Genomic DNA, 21,495 nt, shown 5'->3' with positions numbered 1-21,495 from the left:
TGAATGTCTGTCCATTGTCCCCCCCTGCACCAGAGTGCAGGTAGCGTAGACATATAGAGTCTGACTGGGAGGAAACCCTTAGCGCCCTGTTAAACCGGCAACCTCCTCTGTCACTCCTGTCTGCCGCCACTGCAGACAGGGGGCTGGAGCTGCAAGCGAAGAACCCCCGAGCTCAATAAAAGTGTGGGTGATTAAACAACTCCCCTTAATTGCTCCTTTTGTGCGGGAATCAAACGGTCACACTGATTACACAGGTATGGGAGGGGCAGAGAGCTGACCGTGCCGACGACGCCGACGAGAGGGCCAGACACCTCTGCCAACCCTCTGCCTGCCCTCACGTCTCACATCACCACCTTTTTATCCCACTAAACTAAACAACCAGCATCTGTGTGATCTGATGAGTGTGTGTGTGTGTGTGTGTGTGTGTGTGTGTGTGTGTGTGTGTGTGTGTGTGTGTGTGTGTGTGTGTGTGTGTGTGTGTGTGTGTGTGTGTGTGTGTGTGTGTGAGTATGTGTCTCTGGCAGGTAGGGAGAGCGAGGTAGAGAGACAGAGGAAGAGAGAGGGTTCTGAGGTGAGCGACACCAGAGCTCCCCACAGTGGACGGTTGTTGTATTGCAGCAGGCCAGCACAGTCCACACTCTGGGCTCAGCTAACAGCCAACTGGCCGTACTGCTGAGGGGACGAGCCAAACCCAGGGCATGTGTCCAACGTGACGCAGCATGTGTAAGATCACAGCAGCATGGGAACCATACACATCATCTGCCAGTCACAGAAATGAAGACATTTCACTCAAACACAAGGCCCCGAACACAGCGCCTATCAAATGGGTCAATATGAAAGGGAGGGGCTCAATTACTGTGCCCGCAAATACACACATTAAGTGCCTTTCAAGGGTCTGTAAGTACTTTACTGTAGTACTTCAATGCTCTCTCTCTCTCCACATTCACCACTTGTGAGACGCAGTAGCCATTTTGGTGCCAAAAACCCCATCATTTTACAGTTTTGCAGTGGAGTGGCAGCGCTGGGCTCAGTCGGTTTCTACGGTCAGATTTAGAGAGTCAGAGTGGGAATTTGGCTGGAGAACAGGTCTTAACAACCCCTCTCTATGAGGGAAAAGTGCTCCCTGCTGACATCATATGAGCACCTACCTACCAACACCAAGCACAACAAACAGGTCTCCTGTTAATGCATTCGCCTGACCAAATCCCACAATTATTGGCATCACCACGATGCACCTGAACACCGGAGTGGCTTTAGCCGATAAATGTAATTTTTCATTGATGAAGTTAGATGTTTAATAAAAGAGCTATTGATCCTCACAGTCGCAACAGTTGGAATGGTGGACAGTAATCACGTCTGGGTAGTCACACGGAGCGAGGACGCCCCCTGCAGGCTACGAGACACCAGTACATATTTTCATGTAACGTCGTACGGTAACAACACCCTTTCTGCTCCACAACACAAGCAACGACTCTCTAAACATTACGGAAAGAAAAGGAGGCAATTATTAAAATTGTGCAAAATCTTTATTCATTCCTTTCATCATATCTTTCCATCGTCGTCACCATCATGAACACACCACTGACAGAGAGGGACAAGAACAGATAGGGCTCTGAATACAGTCACTCTTAATGGGGGGACAATAGGAATCAGCTGCCAACGGGCCCTACACACCGCAGCCAGAAGGAGCACTAGATACTGAAGGCTGGGTAAGGTGTTTCCCCCAGTCTTTTCATCTCGACAAACAATACTTGACTTGTGCAGATAGAGTCATTTCTCTCCCAACAGTACATTTCTCCTTCTCTGGTCCTTATTTACATTTACAATACACTCGTGTTGTTCAACACCAACGACGCTCTGCATTTGTCCCCAGCACCTACTGCCAAGTCATGTTCAGTATGCATGTCCTAGTGAAGACATTTCACCATAAGGGACATTTAGTAGTTTAGTTTACTTTTAATCCAAATATAAATCTTTCTGTGGTTCCCTGTCTTTCTACACACTAGACAGGTAGACCTTGAGACAGGCTGAGAGAGAGAGAGAGAGAGAGAGAGAGAGAGAGAGAGAGAGAGAGAGAGAGAGAGAGAGAGAGAGAGAGAGAGAGAGAGAAGAGAAGAGAACATACATTTTATCTGGGCTAGGCAAATGTTGAATAAGTGCAATGTCCAGTATAATGTACGATTGTACAGAAATTACGAATAACCCACACATACATACAGCTAATTGATAAACAGGGTAAATTATACACAGGGTTGCCGTTCCCCAAGGTAAACCGTAAATATGTAAGTAAAGCACAACAACATCCTGTTGGTAGAGCCATAGCCATATAATAACTCCATGTATTATATCTCTGAGTAGGGAGGGATAGTGTGCTGTAGGGCATGGATTCACCTGGGGTCACAGCCCTAGTCTCTCAGAGTGGGATGGACTGTACTTTATGGTTCAAGTCACAAAGATAAGTCTATGGCCATGGCTCCTCAGCTCCTCTTGTCAGTGTGATTTTTCGAAGAAGAGTGTTGCTATGGGTTTTGCATCATGCTCTCTCAGATTCAGCAGTCTAGGGGGCACCAGTATTCTCTGTGTCATCATTTTGACTCTCCGGTCTAATTTCCCTAAATGAAACGTCAGGAGAAGACAAGAAAAGGCTTTAGTCGACAGAGGGAGCAGGCTGTGGCTGTGTCTGTCTGTGACTAGTCTCTCCTGACAGACTGGTAACAATATTAGCCCGTGATGGATTCTCCTGTGCAACATACGATCGTGTTACTCAACCAGAGGGCTTCAGTGACCCACAACACTGCTTTGACCCGGGAGATAATTGCATCTTGGCCCGTTAATTTATGTCATTAGTCAAAGAATAGGAAATAAACGGATCACTGAGATAATGCCTACAACAAACACAATAAAATAACCAACTTCTACATGCATGTAGATCCCCCATTCAACACCCACAGGGGGGTGTAATAAACTAAACATGACTCGCTGTTCTTCTTCTAGATATCCACAATGAGAACTGATGAATATAGATACACAGTCCAAAGGATTCTCACATTTGCAGCTGATAAAAGAGAGTGGATGAGACTTGACAGTGGCTCAGGAGGAAATGAGATACCAGGGGGCTGAAAGGGAAGTGAGTGTGTTCGTGCGCTTCAGCTCAGAGTGTGTGTGTGTGTGTGTGTGGCAAACCAGTCCATCTAAGGTTTCCTTCATTCATCCCTGTGTTCTCCAGCACTATCTAGCCCACGGGTGTGGCTCACTGGAGCACAAAGGAGGAACTGCTACACAGTGAGAACAGAAAGCAGTGGAATATAAAGTGAGGAAAGGGAACGAGACTGTAGATATGAGACGTAAAGATCATCAACCTCCCTCATCTGGTCTGAGTTTGTGTCTCCCAAATGTCTGTCTGTATTCATATCTTCAGTACAGACCTGTTCCTCCAAGGGCCCCCGGGAGAGCCTCCATTAGCTGGAGTAGATCTGAGTGCCGATCACACGCATGATCTCCTTCTGCACCTTGGGCTCCTGGGTGTTGATGTTGGCATCTCCCACCTGGCCGTCCTCGTACCTGCAACACAGAGGTGACCGTCCACATCGGATGAAACGATGCATCTGTTAGCTGCCTGTCTTGCTGTGCGTCACGTAGACTTCTAGGGGAACGATAAGAGTCGTGTTACTCACACGAAGAAGAAGCGCGTGCAAACGTGGTCGGACACAGGACACACCCAGATGTTGCCGTGCTTCTGCAGGTCCTTGGACGTGATCACTGAGACAGGCAGACAGCGAGACATGGAAGGGGTTAACAAAACACACCACAACACGACAAAGAACAATGGCTCAAATTGACCACGCTCGTCTATACATTTCATGTGGTACAGTATTTACCTTCACAAAGGGCAATGCAGTTTAGATTCCGGCTCTGGAGAAACCTTGACTGGATAGGACGGCTCTGTGGAGGCAGTCAACACAGAGCATGATGTCATGCCCGGACACGTATCAACAGGGCAAATGGTTGTAAGTCCTACGTGTCTCTCACCATCAGACACTGCACCTGTGGAACGGTATTCATTCGGTTGTACCGCTGCACCAGCTCATCTTTGGTGGGCATGCGGTGCTGTCCTTTACCCATCCCTGAACACACACGCACGGATGGGAACAAACGCAAAGCTGGTCAGAGCTGTACAGGATGCTGAGAACATGTCAACAGCTGAACATACGTTGAGTTCTGTTGATGGAACAACAGGTGAGGATGGCATAGGGTCAGGGTATTGCTTAACCTTACTTAAAAATGGCTGCTTGCTTACCCAGTTAGACCTAGACACACATGCACACAAAACTAGATGATATCAGATGACTACATGATCACAGCACGGTGTGATATGCAATGTACAGAGCCAGACACATACAGACCAGACCAGCAGACCCACAGTGGACACACAGGACAATGTAGTGCAGGGACAGCACAGGTAGGTGAACCCAACCCAAAGATGAAGATGAAGATGGACTGTACCAGAGACAAGTCAACTAAACAAACAGAGCAGACACAACCAACAGTTTGAAGGACGAGGGGTGAGAGAGAAAGACAGACAGACAGAGAGAAAGACAGACAGACAGAAAGACAGAGAGAAAGACAGACAGACAGAGAGAAAGACAGAGAGAAAGACAGACAGACAGAGAGAAAGACAGAGAGAAAGACAGAGAGAAAGACAGACAGACAGAGAGAAAGACAGAGAGAAAGACAGACAGAGAGAAAGACAGACAGACAGAGATAGAGTGATAGAAATATAGAGACAGAGAGAGAGACAAAGACAGAGACAGAGAGAGACAAAGAGACAGAGAGACAGAGAGAGAGAGAGAGAGAGAGAGAGACAGACAGAGAGACAGAGAGAGAGACAGAGAGAGAGAGACAGAGAGAGAGAGACAGAGAGACAGAGAGAGAGAAAGACAGAGAGACAGAGAGAGAAAGAGAGAGAGCAGGCCTTGGCTTCCTACCTGAGTATCCAAAGGAAATGCTGGAGATGGGGCTGAGATAGATACCCTTTCCATAGGCTGCACCATGCAGCTTGCGTTGAAAAGAGCAAGGGGAAGAATCACTGAGAGCCCACCACCACCACACACACACACACTCAAAGACACACTGCCAGAGGAACATACACTCAGAGACACACACACACACACACACACACACACACACACACACACACACACACACACACACACACACACACACACACACACACACACACACACACTCAAAGACACACTGCCAGAGGAACATACACTCAGAGACACACACACACACACACACACACACACACACACACACTCAAAGACACACTGCCAGAGGAACATACACTCAGAGACACACACGCTCACACACACACACAGACACACACACACACTCAAAGACACACTGCCAGAGGAACATACACTCAGAGACACATACGCTCACACACACAATCACACTCAAAGACACACTGCCAGAGGAACATACACTCAGAGACACATACGCTCATACACACACACACACACACACACACACAAGAGAGACACCACCAGGTGAAGTGCAATAGAAAAAGACACCTGCCTAAAGTGCAATACATTGACTATTGTTGGACCCCATAGTCTCCTGTTCCACTACCCACTGAGACCTCATAAGATGTTGAGGTGAGGTAACAAATGTCCATGTTGAAGTCTTGTGTTGAACATTCATGTAAATCATCCATAAGGACATGGAGCTGCATCAGAACGCACGGCGACAGAACAAGGTGAGGATGAGGAGGAAGAGGATGAAGAAGACGGGGAATGTTTGATGGACATCCATGGCAGAGCAGAGGGGGTTTCAGCTCCAGTGGAGAGGTGACACCCACAGAAATACTTTGTGAGAGTGGAGGGTGAACTGGATGGAGAAAGAAGAATCCCTCCTGAGTTTGGAAAACAGAACGAGGGCTAGGAGACAGAGACACAATGACATTTGCTGTGCAAGCTGAAGGGGTGAGAGAATGAACAAACAAACGCTCAAGGTGAGGAGGAGGGAGAGAGAGCGCGAGGGATGCAGAACAAGGGGATGAAAGACGAGTCTTCAAAGATCTAACAACAAAGGTTCTAATACTGTAATATGCTCATAATAAACCACTCACTGACAACAAACACCCTGCTGACTTCTCCCGGTCATAAGGCATAATATAATAACAGGAAGGAGCGAGATGTGTTTCAAAGGTGCATACATTATAAACCTTAAGACATAAAAATAGATTGTCATGCATGTGGTTTAATGTCTTGTACAGGGTCTGGAACTACCAGGAGGTTCAGCCATATACCTTACATATGAAACATCATTAGGATCAGCATAGAGGTAAATAAAGAGACAGTATAGGTGATGACCGTTACTAACCTTCCTTGGGTCCCTCACCCACTCACCTACTCACCCACTCTGTGGATCCTCATAGCGAAACAGACATGGGACGGGGCAGCAGTCGCAACCTCTGACCTAGTCTACTCAGTGCTCTTAGTGGTCTACCCAGGCAGCCACGCCTCCAGCCAGGCCGACTGGTAACCCCCAGCCCCCCAGCAGACAACACAGCCCCTCCGCCTCTCTATCAGGACAGGAAGAGGCGTGGTGTCCACTGCTGTCAGAGCAGGAAACAGGAAGTGCTCGACATATGCCAGGGGAAATTACCGGTGGGCCTGGCAATACAATGAGAGAGAAACCTGGCATCCGTTACTGTCAAAATGGATCAGCTGGACAGCCAACCTGCACTGTGTGTGAGGAGGACAGACAGGCGCTGTCCAAGGGAGGATGCGTCTTAGTTCAGCCAACTGCTGGATCTACATACCTGCAGTTTGGTATAAGAGGCATTGACTAGTCCATTTCTCAGAACGGAGTGCCAGTTCTCTATATGGGAACCACTAGAGCAGGTGCAGGGAGAGAGAGAGATAAGGAGAGCTGTGAATACTGAACACTTCTTCCTCAAACAGGGCCAGTGCTTTCTAAAGGCTCCAACAATGCTGTGCAGAGATCGTTCAAAACGCAATTATTGCCACGTTTGCATGCCAACCATTTATGGACAGATTGTTATACTGTACCTCGAGTAAAGCATTCATGCCCGTGAGATATCTACATCTTATTGGCAATGCAATAAGTCTGTTTCCACTGTGTTTTTGGCTGATTGTATGGGATAGTAATTCTATTTTCTCACATTTTCTAAACTTTGCTAAAAACAGCAGGATGGCTGAGGACCTACAGCACAAGAACAGCTCAGAAATCTCCTGATATTACATCACCCCTCCTTCTCTTTTCAACAGCAGGATGTGACGTGAATAGAAGTCTCAGTGGGAATACATCAAACTGTACCGTCTCTCATCTCTTATTGTCCTCAAATAAACCCCAAGGGGTGAAACAGGGTAGCCATGCTGTTATTCTTAGCAGAGACAATGTTCAAGAGGAGTGGCCGTTGAATTGAATTCAGCTAGCTCCCTGAGGGACTGAGACAGTTCTGATTGCTTTGAGATGGTCCCATGCATGCTTCTGCTTCGTGCCTTTCGGCATTGGCTGTCTGACTCTGTCTGTTGCTCACACTGATGTCTCTACATCAGGGACCCAGTACTGCTGGGAAAACAGGGTGTGGTTTCTGCTCACTGTGCCGTCAGCTGGTGGATGCTGTAACTACCAGCTATGTGGGACTATATTATGTGTTGTCTCTGTCTATAAGACCGGGCGGCAGGTAGCCTAGCAGTTAGAGAGGCGACTCAGCAACCGGAGGGTTACCAGTTTGAATCCTGGGTCTGACGGGAAAATGAAAATCGGTGTGGAAGTGAGCTGGCAACCGGAGGATGCGAGTATCTAATCCTAAATGCGTTGCCTGCCATTGTACCCTTGAGCAAGGCACTTAACCACCCACAACAACTGCTCCAGGGGCACCCAGTGTGGCAACCCCCTGCTCCAACCTCTCCAACCTGTATGTTTGAGTGTCTTTGGGAGGGGATGGGATACATTTCGGTTGGACTTTGTGTACAATTTACGAATAAAGTTATCTCAAACTAAATAAAACATAGTACCTATTCTGTATGTGGGAGTCTATGGTTAAGGGGAGGTTGGTGCTGCCATATACTGTATATGGGACCACTACAGGGGAGTGGCACCCTTAGGGGAGAGAGAGGGGACTCACTGGAAGGCAAAGGTGCTGCCGTAGAGCTTCTTGGCCGTGCGAAAGCGCGCCTCCTTGGCAGGCGGGCTGCTGAGTAATAGGAACTGGTGGGATGTGTGCATGAACTTCAGTTGCTATAGGAGAGAGAGAGAGACGGAGGGAAGGAGAGAGAGAATAAAGAATCATGTAGTGGAGAACACACGGCAACAGTTACGAGGAAGAGCAGACACCAGAGATCTGTGTTATTCATACCCTGCTCAGAGGCAGCTTGACGATATGGGATCGGTTACTGGATATGATCCTAGAGAGGGAGAGAGGGAGAGAGAGAGAGGGAGGAGAGAGGATGGGATAGGGAGTGAGGGAGAGAGAGAGAGGGAGGAGAGAGAGGGAGAGGGAGAGGTAGAGGGAGAGAGGGAGAGAGAGAGAGAGGGAGAGAGAGGGAGAGGGAGAGAGGGAGGAGAGAGGATGGGATAGGGAGTGAGGGAGAGAGAGAGAGGGAGGAGAGAGAGGGAGAGGGAGAGAGGGAGAGCGAGAGAGAGAGGGAGAGAGAGGGAGAGGGAGAGAGGGAGGAGAGAGAGGGAGAGAGAGAGGGAGGAGAGAGAGGGAGAGGGAGAGAGGGAGAGAGAGGGAGGAGAGAGAGGGAGAGGGAGAGAGGGATAGAGAGAGGGGGAGAGAGAGAGAGGGAGGAGAGAGAGGGAGAGAGAGAGGGAGGAGAGAGGATGGGACAGGGAGAGAGGGAGAGAGAGAGAGGGAGAGAGAGAGAGGGAGGAGAGAGAGGGAGAGAGGGAGAGAGGGAGAGAGAGGGAGGAGAGAGGATGGGATAGGGCGGGGAGAAGAAAAACAGGTTAGTGAAAGTGGCAGAACAAGGTTGAAGGTTTAGATTGCAGGAGGTGTAAGCAGAGACCTTCTACCTACCACTGCAGTAGAGGGTGAGCCAGGGGGTCCAGTTTGTCCATCTGTTTCTTAATCTCCAGATATGAGCCCTGGAAAAGACAGCTTTCATTATTTCACACCCCACTATCCTTTCGTCACTAGGCTACCAGATCTAAATATGACAAGGAGACGATTCAACGCAACGACACATATATAGTCTCTTTTTTACAGCCCAAGTCCAGCACAGGACTGCCCTTCCTTCATCCCAGCCTCCCCCAGCCTCAGTACCTGGGTCATCTCGCGGATGGACATGACACTGTCCAGTGCTTTTTGCAATCTCTCATAGTTCTTCTTCTGTGACCAGGGAGCAAGATGGAGCCACAGAGACAGGCGTCAGAAGGACAGGGAGAGAGAAAAACATTGGATTAATACCTACAACCCATTCAATGAGCCCAAAGTAATGTTCTAGAATGTTAACACATATACCAGACAACATGTATCGTGGTGTGTAACCATAGCAACGGTGGGTAACCTTTGGGTTGAAGGCCAGAGTCTTGGGGTCGTTGGGGTCGACCACAGACGGGTAGGGTTCAAAGATTATGCTTTTACGAGGAGACTCCAGAGCAGCCCGACACATAGCCACCAGCAGATCCACCACCTAGGGATCAACATGAAAGCCCATCAGTTATCACCACATAGACAGGGACAGACTGACCAGACAGGGGGATAGAGAAAGTGTGTGTGTTGTTAGTCAGGCAGTCACCTCTGCTCCAGTGGCCACCTCCTCTGCTGCTCCTGACATCACACCCAGAGTGTAGAAGGAGAACACACACAGCTCTCTAGTGCACACAGCTGGCTGCGCACCCACACCCACACACACACACACACACACAGGGCAAGTGGTACACACACGTACACAAACAAACATCAATCTGAGTGAAACAAAGAAACTTGCTCATAACTGAATTGAAACGATTACATTTTAACGTTCCCTTCACACTGAATGTTTTAAAAAAAATGTGGTCTACCTTCAACATGGATCCGTTCTGAAAGACGTGCTGCTCGTCACAGACCACACAGTACTCATTGAGAGTGGGGATCCTCTGCTCCGAGTATTTCATTATCTGTCGGTAGACAAAACATGATTTTCCTGCCAATCACTCCCTCCTCTCCTCCAGCACCATATATCACTATCCTATGATGACATCTTCAGCTGACTGGGCCTCTTATCAACGCTTTAGTCTGTCACTTTACCCAGGGTTGAAACAAACCCCTCATACACGGGCACATTAAATACATTGAATCTGAAATAATGTGATAGATAAAACACTTCCTCATTTCAACTTTCACAAATCAAACAAACAGAGGTAGAGACCTTCTTTAAGCACATACTATGTCCTCTAACTCCTGTACGTGTGATTGACCCTTGATAGTCCTATCAGTGTTTGTGCTTTGCAGTTGTTTTGGAAGGACGTTCAGAGTGAACTAAAAGCCTGTTTAGGGCCCTAGCTTTGCCCTTGAGGTCTTATCTACCTGTACTAAGAAGCCATACTCCAAGGTAGGGATGTTCTTGCAGTGGCCGCCCGCCTGGGATGAGAAAAACAATTCAATCAGCTGCCTCGTGGTAATCTGCGCTGGGGCCCTGGCCGCCGGGACAGCCACAGTCTGATGGGTACAGTGAAGACAAAGCATTATGGGACACGGCGCCAGCCGTGGTCAGGTATGGGTAGGGAGAGGCTCAGGAAGGAAGGTAGGTACAGTACTGTAGGTGTGTTGGTTGGGGGAGGGGAACATTCAAAGTTGTCAGGTAGTTCAAAGCGAGAAAACAATTAGATAGTGTGGATAATAGAATGGGGAACTAGTTGTTTGTTACGAGTAATGCTCTGAATTCATGCACTTTCTGATATGGATGATGTATTGTGTTTGACTGTTCTAGCTAGCTGTACGGTCACAGTGAATAGAATATCCATCAAAACACACGTGCAATTTCATGAGGTGCAATAATTAGGCTCTGTGCAATACACTGTGAGCACAATTATTAGGCAAGTGAGTATTCTTATCTTATCATTATTTCTAAGCACATTTTCCAACTCCGAAACATATAAACTCGAATGCTTATTGGATTGAATCATTTTCAGGTGATATGTATTTGTGTAATGAGGGAGGGTGTGGCGAAAATGAATAACACCTTATATTAAGGTGTGTATAATTATTAGGCAGCTTCATTGCCTCAGGTAAAATGGGCCAAAAAAGAGATGTAACTGAGACTGAAAAGTCGAAAATGGTAAAATGCCTTTCAGACGGAAGCAACACTCTTGAAATAGCTAAACTATTGAGGCGTGACCACCGGACAATCAAACGTTTTGTTTGCAAATAGTCAACTGGGGGTGTAAAGAACGCATGGAGAAGAAAAGGCACGAATGAACTGCAAAAGACCTGAGAAGAATTAAACGTCAAGCTACCAGGAACCCATTATCCTCCAGTGCCACCATATTCCAGAGCTGAGAAGAATTAAACGTCAAGCTACCAGGAACCCATTATCCTCCAGTGCCACCATATTCCAGAGCTGAGAAGAATTAAACGTCAAGCTACCAGGAACCCATTATCCTCCAGTGCCACCATGTTCCAGAGCTGCTACCTACCTGGAGTACAAGGTGTCAAGTGCTCAGAGACATGGCCAAGGTCAAGAAGGCTGAAACACGACCACCACTGAATAAGATTCACAAGCTGAAGCGTCAAGATTGGGCAAAGAAACACCTGAAGACAGATTTTCTTGGGTTTTATGGACAGGTGAAATGAGAGTGACTCTTCATGGACCAGATGGATGGGCCCGTGGTTGGATCAGTAATGGACACAGGCCATCACTTTGAGTCAGGCGCCAGCAAGGTGGAAGAGGGGTACTGGTATGGGCTGCTATCATTAAGGATGAGGTAGTTGGACCTTTATTGGGTTGAAGATGGACTGGAACTCAACTCCTAAACCTACTGCCAGTTTCTAGAACATTCTTTCTTCAAGCAGTGGTACAGGAAGAAGTCCTCAGTATTCAGGAAGGCCATGACCTTTATGCAGGACAATTCTCCTCACATGCATCCAAGTACTCCACTGCTTGGCTAGCCAGTAAGATGCCCGAATAATGATCTGGTCCCCTTCCTCACCTGACTTAAATCCTATTGAGAACTTCTCAAACTTGAGATTTACAGTGAGGGAAGACAATACACCTCTTTGAACAGAATTTGGGAGATCAAGAATCTGACAGACTCCATGGATGGAACGGTGGCTATATTGGTCACTGAATATTTTTGAAAGGCCCAAAATGTTATTTAATTGCCATTTTCTGTTACTTATTTGTTACACTTACTCTAAAAATTGAGAATAAACAAGTGAATTGGGAGAAATTATTTTTGTAAATGAGTTGCCTAATGATTGTGCACACATATATTTCCCTGAGAAAGACAAAACTCACTTTTCCTTTGTTAAACCTTCAGGTTGGAGGTTCAATAACATTTTGGATTGACTGAGAGCATTCTGTCTGTTCAACAATAACATTTATCCTGAGGAATACAATTTGCCTAATAATTGTGCACGCAGTGTGATTTGTGTTTTACAACTCAGGTCCAACAACAATATGTGGAATGACTTTTACGTGTATTGTCTTGACCCCTGTTTTGAAACGTGTCTGTATGTCCTGACTGCTGTTTTGAACATGTCTGACGCATGTATGTTGTCCTTTTGTATACAATGTTTCCATGTTTATATATGTTCACCTTCCCGGGGACTGCAGATGTAAGTTAGCTGTTAGCTAAATCTGGTACAACGCATCACTTCTCACTTCTCAGATGTATGTTATTGTTGTCTAAATCAACGTAATAAATCAAAAATAAATCAATATTGTGTTGTCTGTGCTGATGTGTATAGGGGTAAGAGGGCCAGTCAGGAGAGGGGTGTGTGATGGTGGTGGTGAGGGAAGGTGACCTCCGACCTGGCTGTTGGGGGGGTAGCTGAACAGCTCCCCCTTGGGGTTCTTCATGGTGCAGGAGATGGAGCGATTCATGAGCCGGGTCACCCTCAGCTCTGGAACACTCAGCTTTCCCTTCAGAACCGTGTCCTGGATCAGAGGGAAGCTGGGGGACCTGGGAACACACAGACACACAACCCAGAGACCATTAATGGATAGACCTGGAAGTATACAGCACATACACATACAGACAGTCATTCAGAGACCTATGGAAGAAAATTATACAAACACGAAAGTTCAGAGCAACTAATTAGTGAGTATGTTTACATGCACACTAATAATTTGATATTAAGCTAATTATGACAAATACTAGTTTGGCACTAGTCATGTAACCAGCTTACTCTGATTATCTTAATCTGCGTAAGGTCAAGCAAAGTGAAAGCATAACCCAGTTAAAACAGCTACTAGGACATGTAAACACCTTTATTAGAGTGCCTGTGTTGTATTTGATCTGCGTGTGAGCTCCATCGAGTGAAGTGAGTTCGGGAAAATGTCCTTAAAATAGTTTATACACACAAACTTTATATGTCCAAACTCAAATAGGCTTCCCAAAAATAACATGGTCCCCCGTGATAAAACGTTAACTTTGATTGCCAATTTTCTACATTTTTCCATCAGGAAGCCTGTCCATGTATAGAGGATTGTAAGCGAAATTGGTCTTCTTGCAAACCATGTAAACGTTTTAATCTAAACATTACATTAAATCAGAGTATTCACAAGAATTGTTTTATTGAATGGATGTAAACATACCCATTGACTACTGAGATGACAGTGATGATGAAATCTGACCAGGATAGTGAATGTGAAGCTATAATAGCATCCGGGTCAGTACTAGAAGCTGTAATAAGAGCCATACTTGGGGATGGGAGAGAAGATGCTGAGTCCTGCGCGGAACTTCTTAATGGTTCCCCCGGCCTTGAACCAGCTGTGTCTCTTCTCCTGCTGGGCCTTCAGGAACTCATTACTGAGGTGCTTCCACTGCTGGGACGTGAACGTACTCAGGATCCTACAGGGCAGACAGCACAACCAGTCCCAATCACTGAATTCGGACGAAATTAGCAGATGTCATTGACTCTACTAGACATTTAGGTACATAATATACACTAAATGACCAAAAGTATGTGGACACCTACTCGTCGAACATCTCATTCCAAAATCATGGGCATTAATATGGAGTTGGTCACCCCCTCTGCTATAACAGCCTACAGTCTTGTTGGAACATTGCTGAGGGGACTTGCTTCCATTCAACCACATTGAGAATTAGTGAGATCGGGCACTGATATTGGGCAATAATGCCTTGCTCGCAATCGGTGCTCCAATTCAAAGGTATTCGGTGGGGTTGAGGTCAGTCTTCCACGCCGATCTAGACAAACCATTTCTGTATTGACCTCGCTTTGGGCACAGGGGCATTGCCATGCTGAAACAGGAAAGGGCCTTCCCCAAAGTATTGCCACAAAATTGGAAGCACAGAATTGTGGATACTGTAGCGTGAAGATTTCCCTTCATTGGAACTAAGGGGCCTAACACGAACCCTGAAAAACAGCCCCAGACCATTATTCCTCCTCCTTCAAACTTTACATTTGGCCCTGTGCATTCGGGTAGGTAGGGCTCTCCTGGCATCCGCCAAGCACAGATTTGTTCGTCGGACTGCCAGATGGTGAAGTGTGATTCATCACTCCAGAGAACACGTTTCCACTGCTCCAGAGTCCAATGGTGGCGAGCTTTACACCACTCCAGTCGACAATTGTAATTGCGCATGGTGATCTTAGACTTGTTTGCGTCTGCTTGGCCATGGAAACCCATTTCATGAAACTCCTGACAAACAGTTCTTGTGCTGACATTGCTTCCAGAGGCATTTTGGAACTCAAATACTGAGTGTTGCAAACGAGGACAGACAATTTTTACACGCTACACGGTTCAGCACTCGCCGGTTCCGTTCTGTGGTCCCATTCTGTGGCCTACCACTTTGCGGCTGAGCCACTGTTGCTCTTAGACATTTCCACTGCACAATAACAGCACTTACAGCTGACCAGGGCAGCTCTCTAGGGCAGACAATTGAATGTCACTGAGCACTTCAGTAAGGCCATTCTACTGCCAATGTTTGTCTATGGCGATTGCATGGCGGTGTGCTCGATTTTATACACCTGTCAGCAATGGGTGTGGCTGAAGGGGCGTCCACATACTTTTGCATTGATAGTAGAAGTTGTATAGGTGTCATTGAAAATGGTGGAAATCTTGTGACATTAGCGTAAGACCCATGGATTGCCTCTCTGAACCAGAATGTGAGGAATCGTGCTGAGTGGCATGTGACTCGAATAGGACTCACTTCTTGAGCTGCAGGCCCAGGCTGAAGCCCTCTTTATTGGAGGGCTGGAACACCTCCACTGACGGTTCTGAGAATAGATGACTCATTATTATGCAACACATAGGAGTGAAGAACTCAGCTCTGATTACACAAACACAGGCAGGCAAACGCATGCGCGCACACACGGCCACTGGGGCTCTGCTCACCCGGTCCATCTAGGTACTGCGAGAGAGAGAAGCGCAGTCTCAGAATGATGGGCTCTGTTCGGATTACCTTCCAGGCTGTTGCCACCTCCTCCTGGAACAAACACATACACAAACACACACACACACACACACACATATGATATACACATACACTGTCTACTATGATGAATTGTAATACTGGAATGCCCATAGAAAATAAAATGAAAACTCACATCCAAGAAACTGATGTTAATCTGAAGGTCAATGTCCACATCATCAATGGTTCCATACTCTCTGAAAGAAGAAGAATAACAAACATACAGATTTAATAATCACATAAACTGATCAGCTTTTCCATGCTAAGAAACTTGACATCTCAGTGGGTCTGATGTTGTCTGGAGCAACGTATTTACTGATCATGATAATAACAGTCAGTGGTCTTGGTTTCCAGACTTGGCTGTGGCGACTGTGTGTGTACTGTAGTACCTGACAGAGACAGCACTGTCGGTATAGATGTCCTTCACTGCCTCGATGTCTGCATCCAGTTGGGGGTGTCGGTACAGGTCAGCAGCACAGCTCCCCTACAGGCCGGGAGGGGCAGAGGTCAGACCACTGAATTATCCATGGAGATGCTGCTTTAGCCTCCATTTACAGTAATATGAGCTAGCTCTGATACTCATGTATGAAATGACTGTAGTATTAGACAAGGTACAGGGCCAGTCTCCAGTTCTGCTGTCTCACAGGACTGTATCTGTGTGTTTCTCTATCTCTAGTTCGATCTTCTATCTGTCTCGTTATCACACACATATATCAGTGCCGACAAACAGGCTCTCATTTCTTGGTCGATGGTCTGAATCCAATGGAGAATAGGCTTTTAAAACCGGACTGAATTTACAGTACTTTCAAACCGAGCCTTTAGAGATAACTTTTTGTAAAAAGCTGATTGAAAGATGAACATATTGTGTATGTCACATAGGATTTGATGTAATAAGATAACAGTTTCTGAGGACCACTACGGGGAGTTCTGAAGACCCCAAGTGATGATTCTGATTGTATTGGACCAAAGAGCCTAGCGGGCAAAACTGGTTGAAAAGATGTCATTATGACATTTTGTCCGGTTTGCCCTCTGGGAGGGATAGAAGGCCTGGGAGGATGTCATGACAGCCTGGGTACCTGGATCCCATAGAGGAACTGCTCCGACTCATTCTCCCCATCTGATTCCTCATCAGTCCAGGACTGGCCTTTGATGTCCTGCAGGCATACAGACAGATGTGAAACGCCATTCTAGTTATTATCGCTCCATCTCCCATCCTTTCTCTCTCTCTGTCCATTTAGCTGCCAGTTCTTCAAAGACTTCAAAATAAAGCTTTTGATGTCACGTCAAAGGGATGGACGGAGATCCATTTGGATAAACAAAGTACAACTAGACATGAAATAAGTCAAATACAAATACATTATTTGTAAAACATGTACGACGATTCCCTATTAGGTTTTTGTTTAGCTTAGTAGCTATCGACAGCAAGGCATCTCGCCTTATATGCCTATTAAATATCTACATACATCAGCCATTCCGACTGTATCTATTATGATAACTGCAGCCTGATGATAAACAGAGACTACAGTATTACGACTATGATACTACCATTGGATATGGTGTTATACGAGTTGTCTCACCATTGGGTCTGTTGTTCATAGGGGTTTCTCAGACTGGGTTAGGCTTCTCCCATCCATAACAGCTGAGCTCCATGTAGGTGGAGGGACTGAGGTTGAAGTCTGGCCTGGTCACTCGGACTTCCTCTCAAACCGTGGTACCTAACCATTTGGCATGAGAGACAGGAGGAACAAGAACAATAATCTTACAGTAATGTCTCTTATTTCAGCATTTTTTTACGAAGCATCTACCTTAAATAAACACAGCTTACTAAACAGTGATGCAATGACGTTTTCCGCATTGCCACTTCCTAATGGTGGTCTCCTTTTCCCTTTTTCTTTCAATCATCTGCAGTCCACCGTGCCATGTATCCTAGCAACAGCCACTTCTGCCGTCTGTCACCCTCCCATTACTCACAGTGAAGACGGAGAGTGTGTGGGAGAGAGAGGCTTTACGTGTTTGTGCTTTGTGCACAATTTTATGTTTAGGTCATCTGAATATTCAACAGAATCTTCATCTAACCTTTTCAATCTGTGCGCAAAAGGTAAGGAAAGGGCCGTCCATTTGATGAAATCACTTCATTGTATTACCTGCACTCTCAAGTTTAGGAATCGTCTTTGTTAGGAACAATCATTGAAATTGTGCAAAAGATTTACCTGGCCGAATTAGGAGTTAAAGCCAGGGAGGGATATATTTCTCTCAGGGCATTTTTGACATTTTCTCAGCATCCTAAAATTGAGATATTTCAACAGAGCAATCATAATCAGTCATTAAGCTCTCAGGCCTCACAATGTCCTCAGAGGATGAGATCACTGTGCTAGATAGACAAACTGAATCTATGATATATCCCTAACAGCTCCCAACAAAAATATAATCGTGTTCCAGATTATACCGTAATTCCCTCCACATATTTCAGCTGCCATATCTTTACATTCAGATGTAAACACATCAGACATTGTGTCCCCTAAGCTAAACACAACATGCACTGAGGGCAATACATAATGGTAATGGACTCCTGTCTACTGTACGATGCTCATAGTTGAATACAGGTTGTTGGCACAGAACCCGCTAATAAACTCACAACACATACACAGCCTGTGGCTGTTAGAGTCAACGACAAATCCAACGATGCCTCCTCTACCAGATATGTATGAGTCAGTAAAAATGAAGAAACACGTCTCTCTCTGTCTCTCTCCCTTCTTCTTCTGTGCTTACTCAGTTCAGCGACCTCATCTCTCCCCAAAACTGAGCCATTTTGTTTCACCAGAAACTGCCTCTAGCGAGACCACATTCCACTTCAACTATAGTGTATTTATCATGTATCCTATTGCTATTGATGGTTTTCCATATATCCTGGATGTTCAGCAATCCTCTTTTGGAAAGCCCCCCCCCCCAACCCCACTCGCCATTATCCCCCCCCCCCCCCCCCCCTTCCTCCTCCTGTCCTCTCCCGCCTGCATTGCCATGTCCCGACCCCCTCACGCCTCTCTCTGTCATCTCACATACAGATAGAGATGCAAACTGACCCCCTCCCCTCATCCCCTCAATGAAAATTAAACACACGCAGAGGCATGCAGCTTTCCCCCTCCCCCACCTCTCCTCCGGCTGACACGCTTACCTATATAGGAGCTGGAGATGGAGGATGGAGAGGGAGGATGCTGTCCTTGGTCCTGATCCTTTCCCTCTTAAAGGGAACACCTGCTTTTATATCCTTGCTATGTCCCCCCTGAATGAAAAATGAAAATAAAATGATTTAAAAAACAGCAGTGAGAATTGTAAATGCCAAAATGGCTGCCTCCCTCTCGCTCCCTGTCAGCATCAGCCTCTCTGCTTCCCGGTGGCTGCTCTATGTCTGTGTTTATCTATTGCAGATCTCGACTCATACTGCCGTCTTATTTTTTGCCTGACAACACTGAGGGGCCTGAGCATGCTCAGTTGGAGCTAGCAGCTGGTCATGTGACTTGCAGCTGACTGTGTTTCTGCTAAGGGGGAGAAGGGCGAGAGGAAAATGGAGGAACATGGCAGTCCTGTGATGACTGTGTGTTTCTGAGTCTGTTTCTAAGTCTGTGCCTGTGTCTCTGCCAGAGCAATCACTTTTTGAGAAAGAAGTGCATGTCTATTGTCTGATACTATTTTAGGACCTTTCTGTCTGTTATGCTCACAAATCGCCTTTTCTAAAAGATGAAATTAAAAAATATATATAAAGTGAATTCTCAGGAACAAAACACATTCTAATTAACTCATGAAATGTAGAAGCAACGGAACAGTATTTAATGTATTGCAGTGTGTATAGCAATTATAGAGCTGCATATTGTTTAGGAAATCGTACAGTGGCTGAGTCAGCGTCTGAGACAATGGCAATTAGCCTCTGTGCAACGGTCTTAATCAGTGTTTAGCCTGGTTAGCTCCCTGCATCGTGGTAAGTACTGACCAATATAATGGACAGATTAGGCTCTGGCTCTGATGTGTGTCCACTCTTAGTAAGGAGTGCTGTCTCACTCTTTGCTGATGTGTTATGGCAGGAATTCCAAAGTGCAGTGACCCTTGTTAAGATTTTCTGCCTGAAGACAAATATAGGACATACAGTGCATTCGGAAAGTATTCAGGCCCCTTGACCTTTTCCACATTTTGTTACATTACAGGCTTATTCTAAAATGGATTAAACAAAAATAATCTCACTAATCTACACACAACACCCCATAATGACAAAGCAAAAACAGGTTTCAGAAATGTTTGCAAGTTTAAGTATTCAACATTCAGACCCTTTCATTTTTTTTTCTCTCAACCTCTGACAGGTTGGATGGGGAGCGTTGCTGTACAGCTATTTTCAGGTCTCTCCAGAGATGTTAGATTGGGTTCAAGTCCGGGCTCTGGCTGGGCCACTATAGGACATTCAGAGACTTGTTCCGAAGCCACTCCTCCGTTGTCTTGGCTGTGTGCTTAGTGTCGTTGTCCTGTTGGAAGGTGAACCTTTGTCCCAGTCTGAGGTCCTGAGCGCTCTGGAGCAGGTTTTCATCAAGGATCTCAATCTGTTCATCTTTCCCTCGATCCTGACTAGTCTCCCAGTCCCTGCCGCTGAAAAACATCTCCACAGCATGATGTTTCCACCACCGTCCTCCAGACGTGATGCTTGGCATTCAGGTCAAAGAGTTCAATCTTGGTTTCCTCAGACCAGATAATCTTGTTTCCCATGGTCTGAGATTCCTTTAGGTGCCTTTTGACAAACTTGAAGTGGGCTGTCATGTGCCTTTTACTGAGGAGTCAGTGGCTTCTGTCTGGCCACTCTACCATAAAGTCCTGATTGGTGGAGTGCTGCAGAGATGGTTGTCCTTCTGGAAGGTTCTCCCATCTCCACAGAGGAACTCTGGTGCTCTGTCAGAGTTTTTGGTCACTTCCCTGACCAAGGCCCTTCTCCTCCAATTGCTCAGTTTGGCCGGGAACCCAGCTCTAGGAAGAGTCTTAGTGGTTCCAAACTTCTTTCATTTAAGAATGATTGAGGCCACTGTGTTCTTGGGGAACTTCAATTCTGCAGACAATTTTGTGCACCCTTCCCCAGATCTGTACCTCGACACAATCCTGTCTCGGCGCTCTATGGACAATTCCTTCGACCTCATGGCTTGGTTTTTGCTCTGACACACTGTCAACTGTGGGACCTTATATAGACATGTGTGTGTCTTTCAAAATCATGTCCAATCAATTTAATTTTCCACAGGTGGACTTCAATCAAGTTGTAGAAACATCTCAATGATGATCAATGGAAACAAGATGCACCGGAGCTCAATTTCAAGTATCATAGCAAAGAGTCTGAATACTTATGTAAATAAGGTATTGCTGTTTTTTATTTATTTTTAACACATTTGCAAACATTTTTAAAAACCTGTTTTATTTTTGTCATCATGGGATATTGTGTGTAGATTGATGAAGACATTTTTTATTTAATCCAAGGCAGTAACGTAACAAAATATGGAAAGAGGGAAAGGGTCTGAATACTTCACGAATGCACTGTACTTCAAGAGCCTATGGTGGGGGAGCATGCCATAATCATTTGATCTACTAAGTTCTACTGCACAGTGCATGACCATTTCAATAGAAATAATTATACAGGACAAGTGTACATACCTTCTCAGAGGAGGCTCTAGCTCCATGCATACAGGGGAGACTTGCCATAGACATAGAATAGATAGTTCTGCAGTGAATACTGCTGTTCTAGGTCTTTAAAAAATATATAATCACTTCATTCAAAAATGATAAAAACTTGAAGATTTGACATTATATGTAAATAAACTATCATCATAGTCAGACAACATATATTTTCACAAATCAAAA

At 45.8% G+C, this 21,495-nt stretch overlaps 1 protein-coding gene across 10 annotated transcripts; it reads right to left on the bottom strand.

Annotated features, from left to right (window-relative positions):
* Positions 1 to 1,508: 1,508 nt before the first annotated feature.
* LOC109895425 (protein mono-ADP-ribosyltransferase PARP6) lies at positions 1,509 to 21,386 on the bottom strand. Of its 10 annotated transcripts, none has more exons than XM_031830838.1 (24): positions 18,788 to 19,025; positions 17,193 to 17,330; positions 16,692 to 16,769; positions 16,005 to 16,099; positions 15,752 to 15,812; positions 15,540 to 15,630; positions 15,355 to 15,421; positions 13,885 to 14,034; positions 12,993 to 13,143; positions 10,547 to 10,678; positions 10,042 to 10,137; positions 9,777 to 9,869; positions 9,546 to 9,671; positions 9,302 to 9,364; positions 9,056 to 9,123; positions 8,393 to 8,441; positions 8,162 to 8,274; positions 6,830 to 6,902; positions 4,986 to 5,055; positions 4,030 to 4,124; positions 3,879 to 3,942; positions 3,675 to 3,759; positions 3,426 to 3,561; positions 1,509 to 2,612 (listed from the first exon to the last, which is right to left on the bottom strand). In XM_031830838.1, the coding sequence occupies exons 2-23, from the start codon at positions 17,193 to 17,195 to the stop codon at positions 3,459 to 3,461; spliced, it is 1,926 nt and encodes a 641-aa protein (XP_031686698.1). In that variant the 5' UTR covers positions 17,196 to 17,330; positions 18,788 to 19,025; the 3' UTR covers positions 1,509 to 2,612; positions 3,426 to 3,458. The 10 variants fall into 10 exon arrangements, with proteins under 10 accessions (XP_031686698.1, XP_031686691.1, XP_031686692.1 ...); XM_031830831.1 differs by adding an exon at positions 21,289 to 21,386 and having other exon boundaries at positions 1,514 to 3,561; positions 9,302 to 9,367; positions 18,788 to 18,895; XM_031830832.1 differs by having other exon boundaries at positions 1,514 to 2,612; positions 9,302 to 9,367; positions 18,788 to 19,083.
* Between the last annotated feature and the right edge of the window lie 109 nt (positions 21,387 to 21,495).

The sequence above is a fragment of the Oncorhynchus kisutch genome, linkage group LG8 (genome assembly GCF_002021735.2).
Source record: "Oncorhynchus kisutch isolate 150728-3 linkage group LG8, Okis_V2, whole genome shotgun sequence".
NCBI lineage: Eukaryota > Metazoa > Chordata > Actinopteri > Salmoniformes > Salmonidae > Oncorhynchus > Oncorhynchus kisutch.
This window is presented reverse-complemented; position numbering and strand designations above follow the sequence as displayed.

Coding starts and splice junctions, on each gene's coding strand:
- LOC109895425 (XM_031830831.1), bottom strand. Junction 14,035..15,354: donor CTGGGCCTGCAGCTCAAGAA/GTGAGTCCTATT, acceptor TCTGCCCTGTAG/GATCCTGAGTACGTTCACGT. Junction 9,124..9,301: donor CCATCCGCGAGATGACCCAG/GTACTGAGGCTG, acceptor TGTCTTTTCCAG/GGCTCATATCTGGAGATTAA.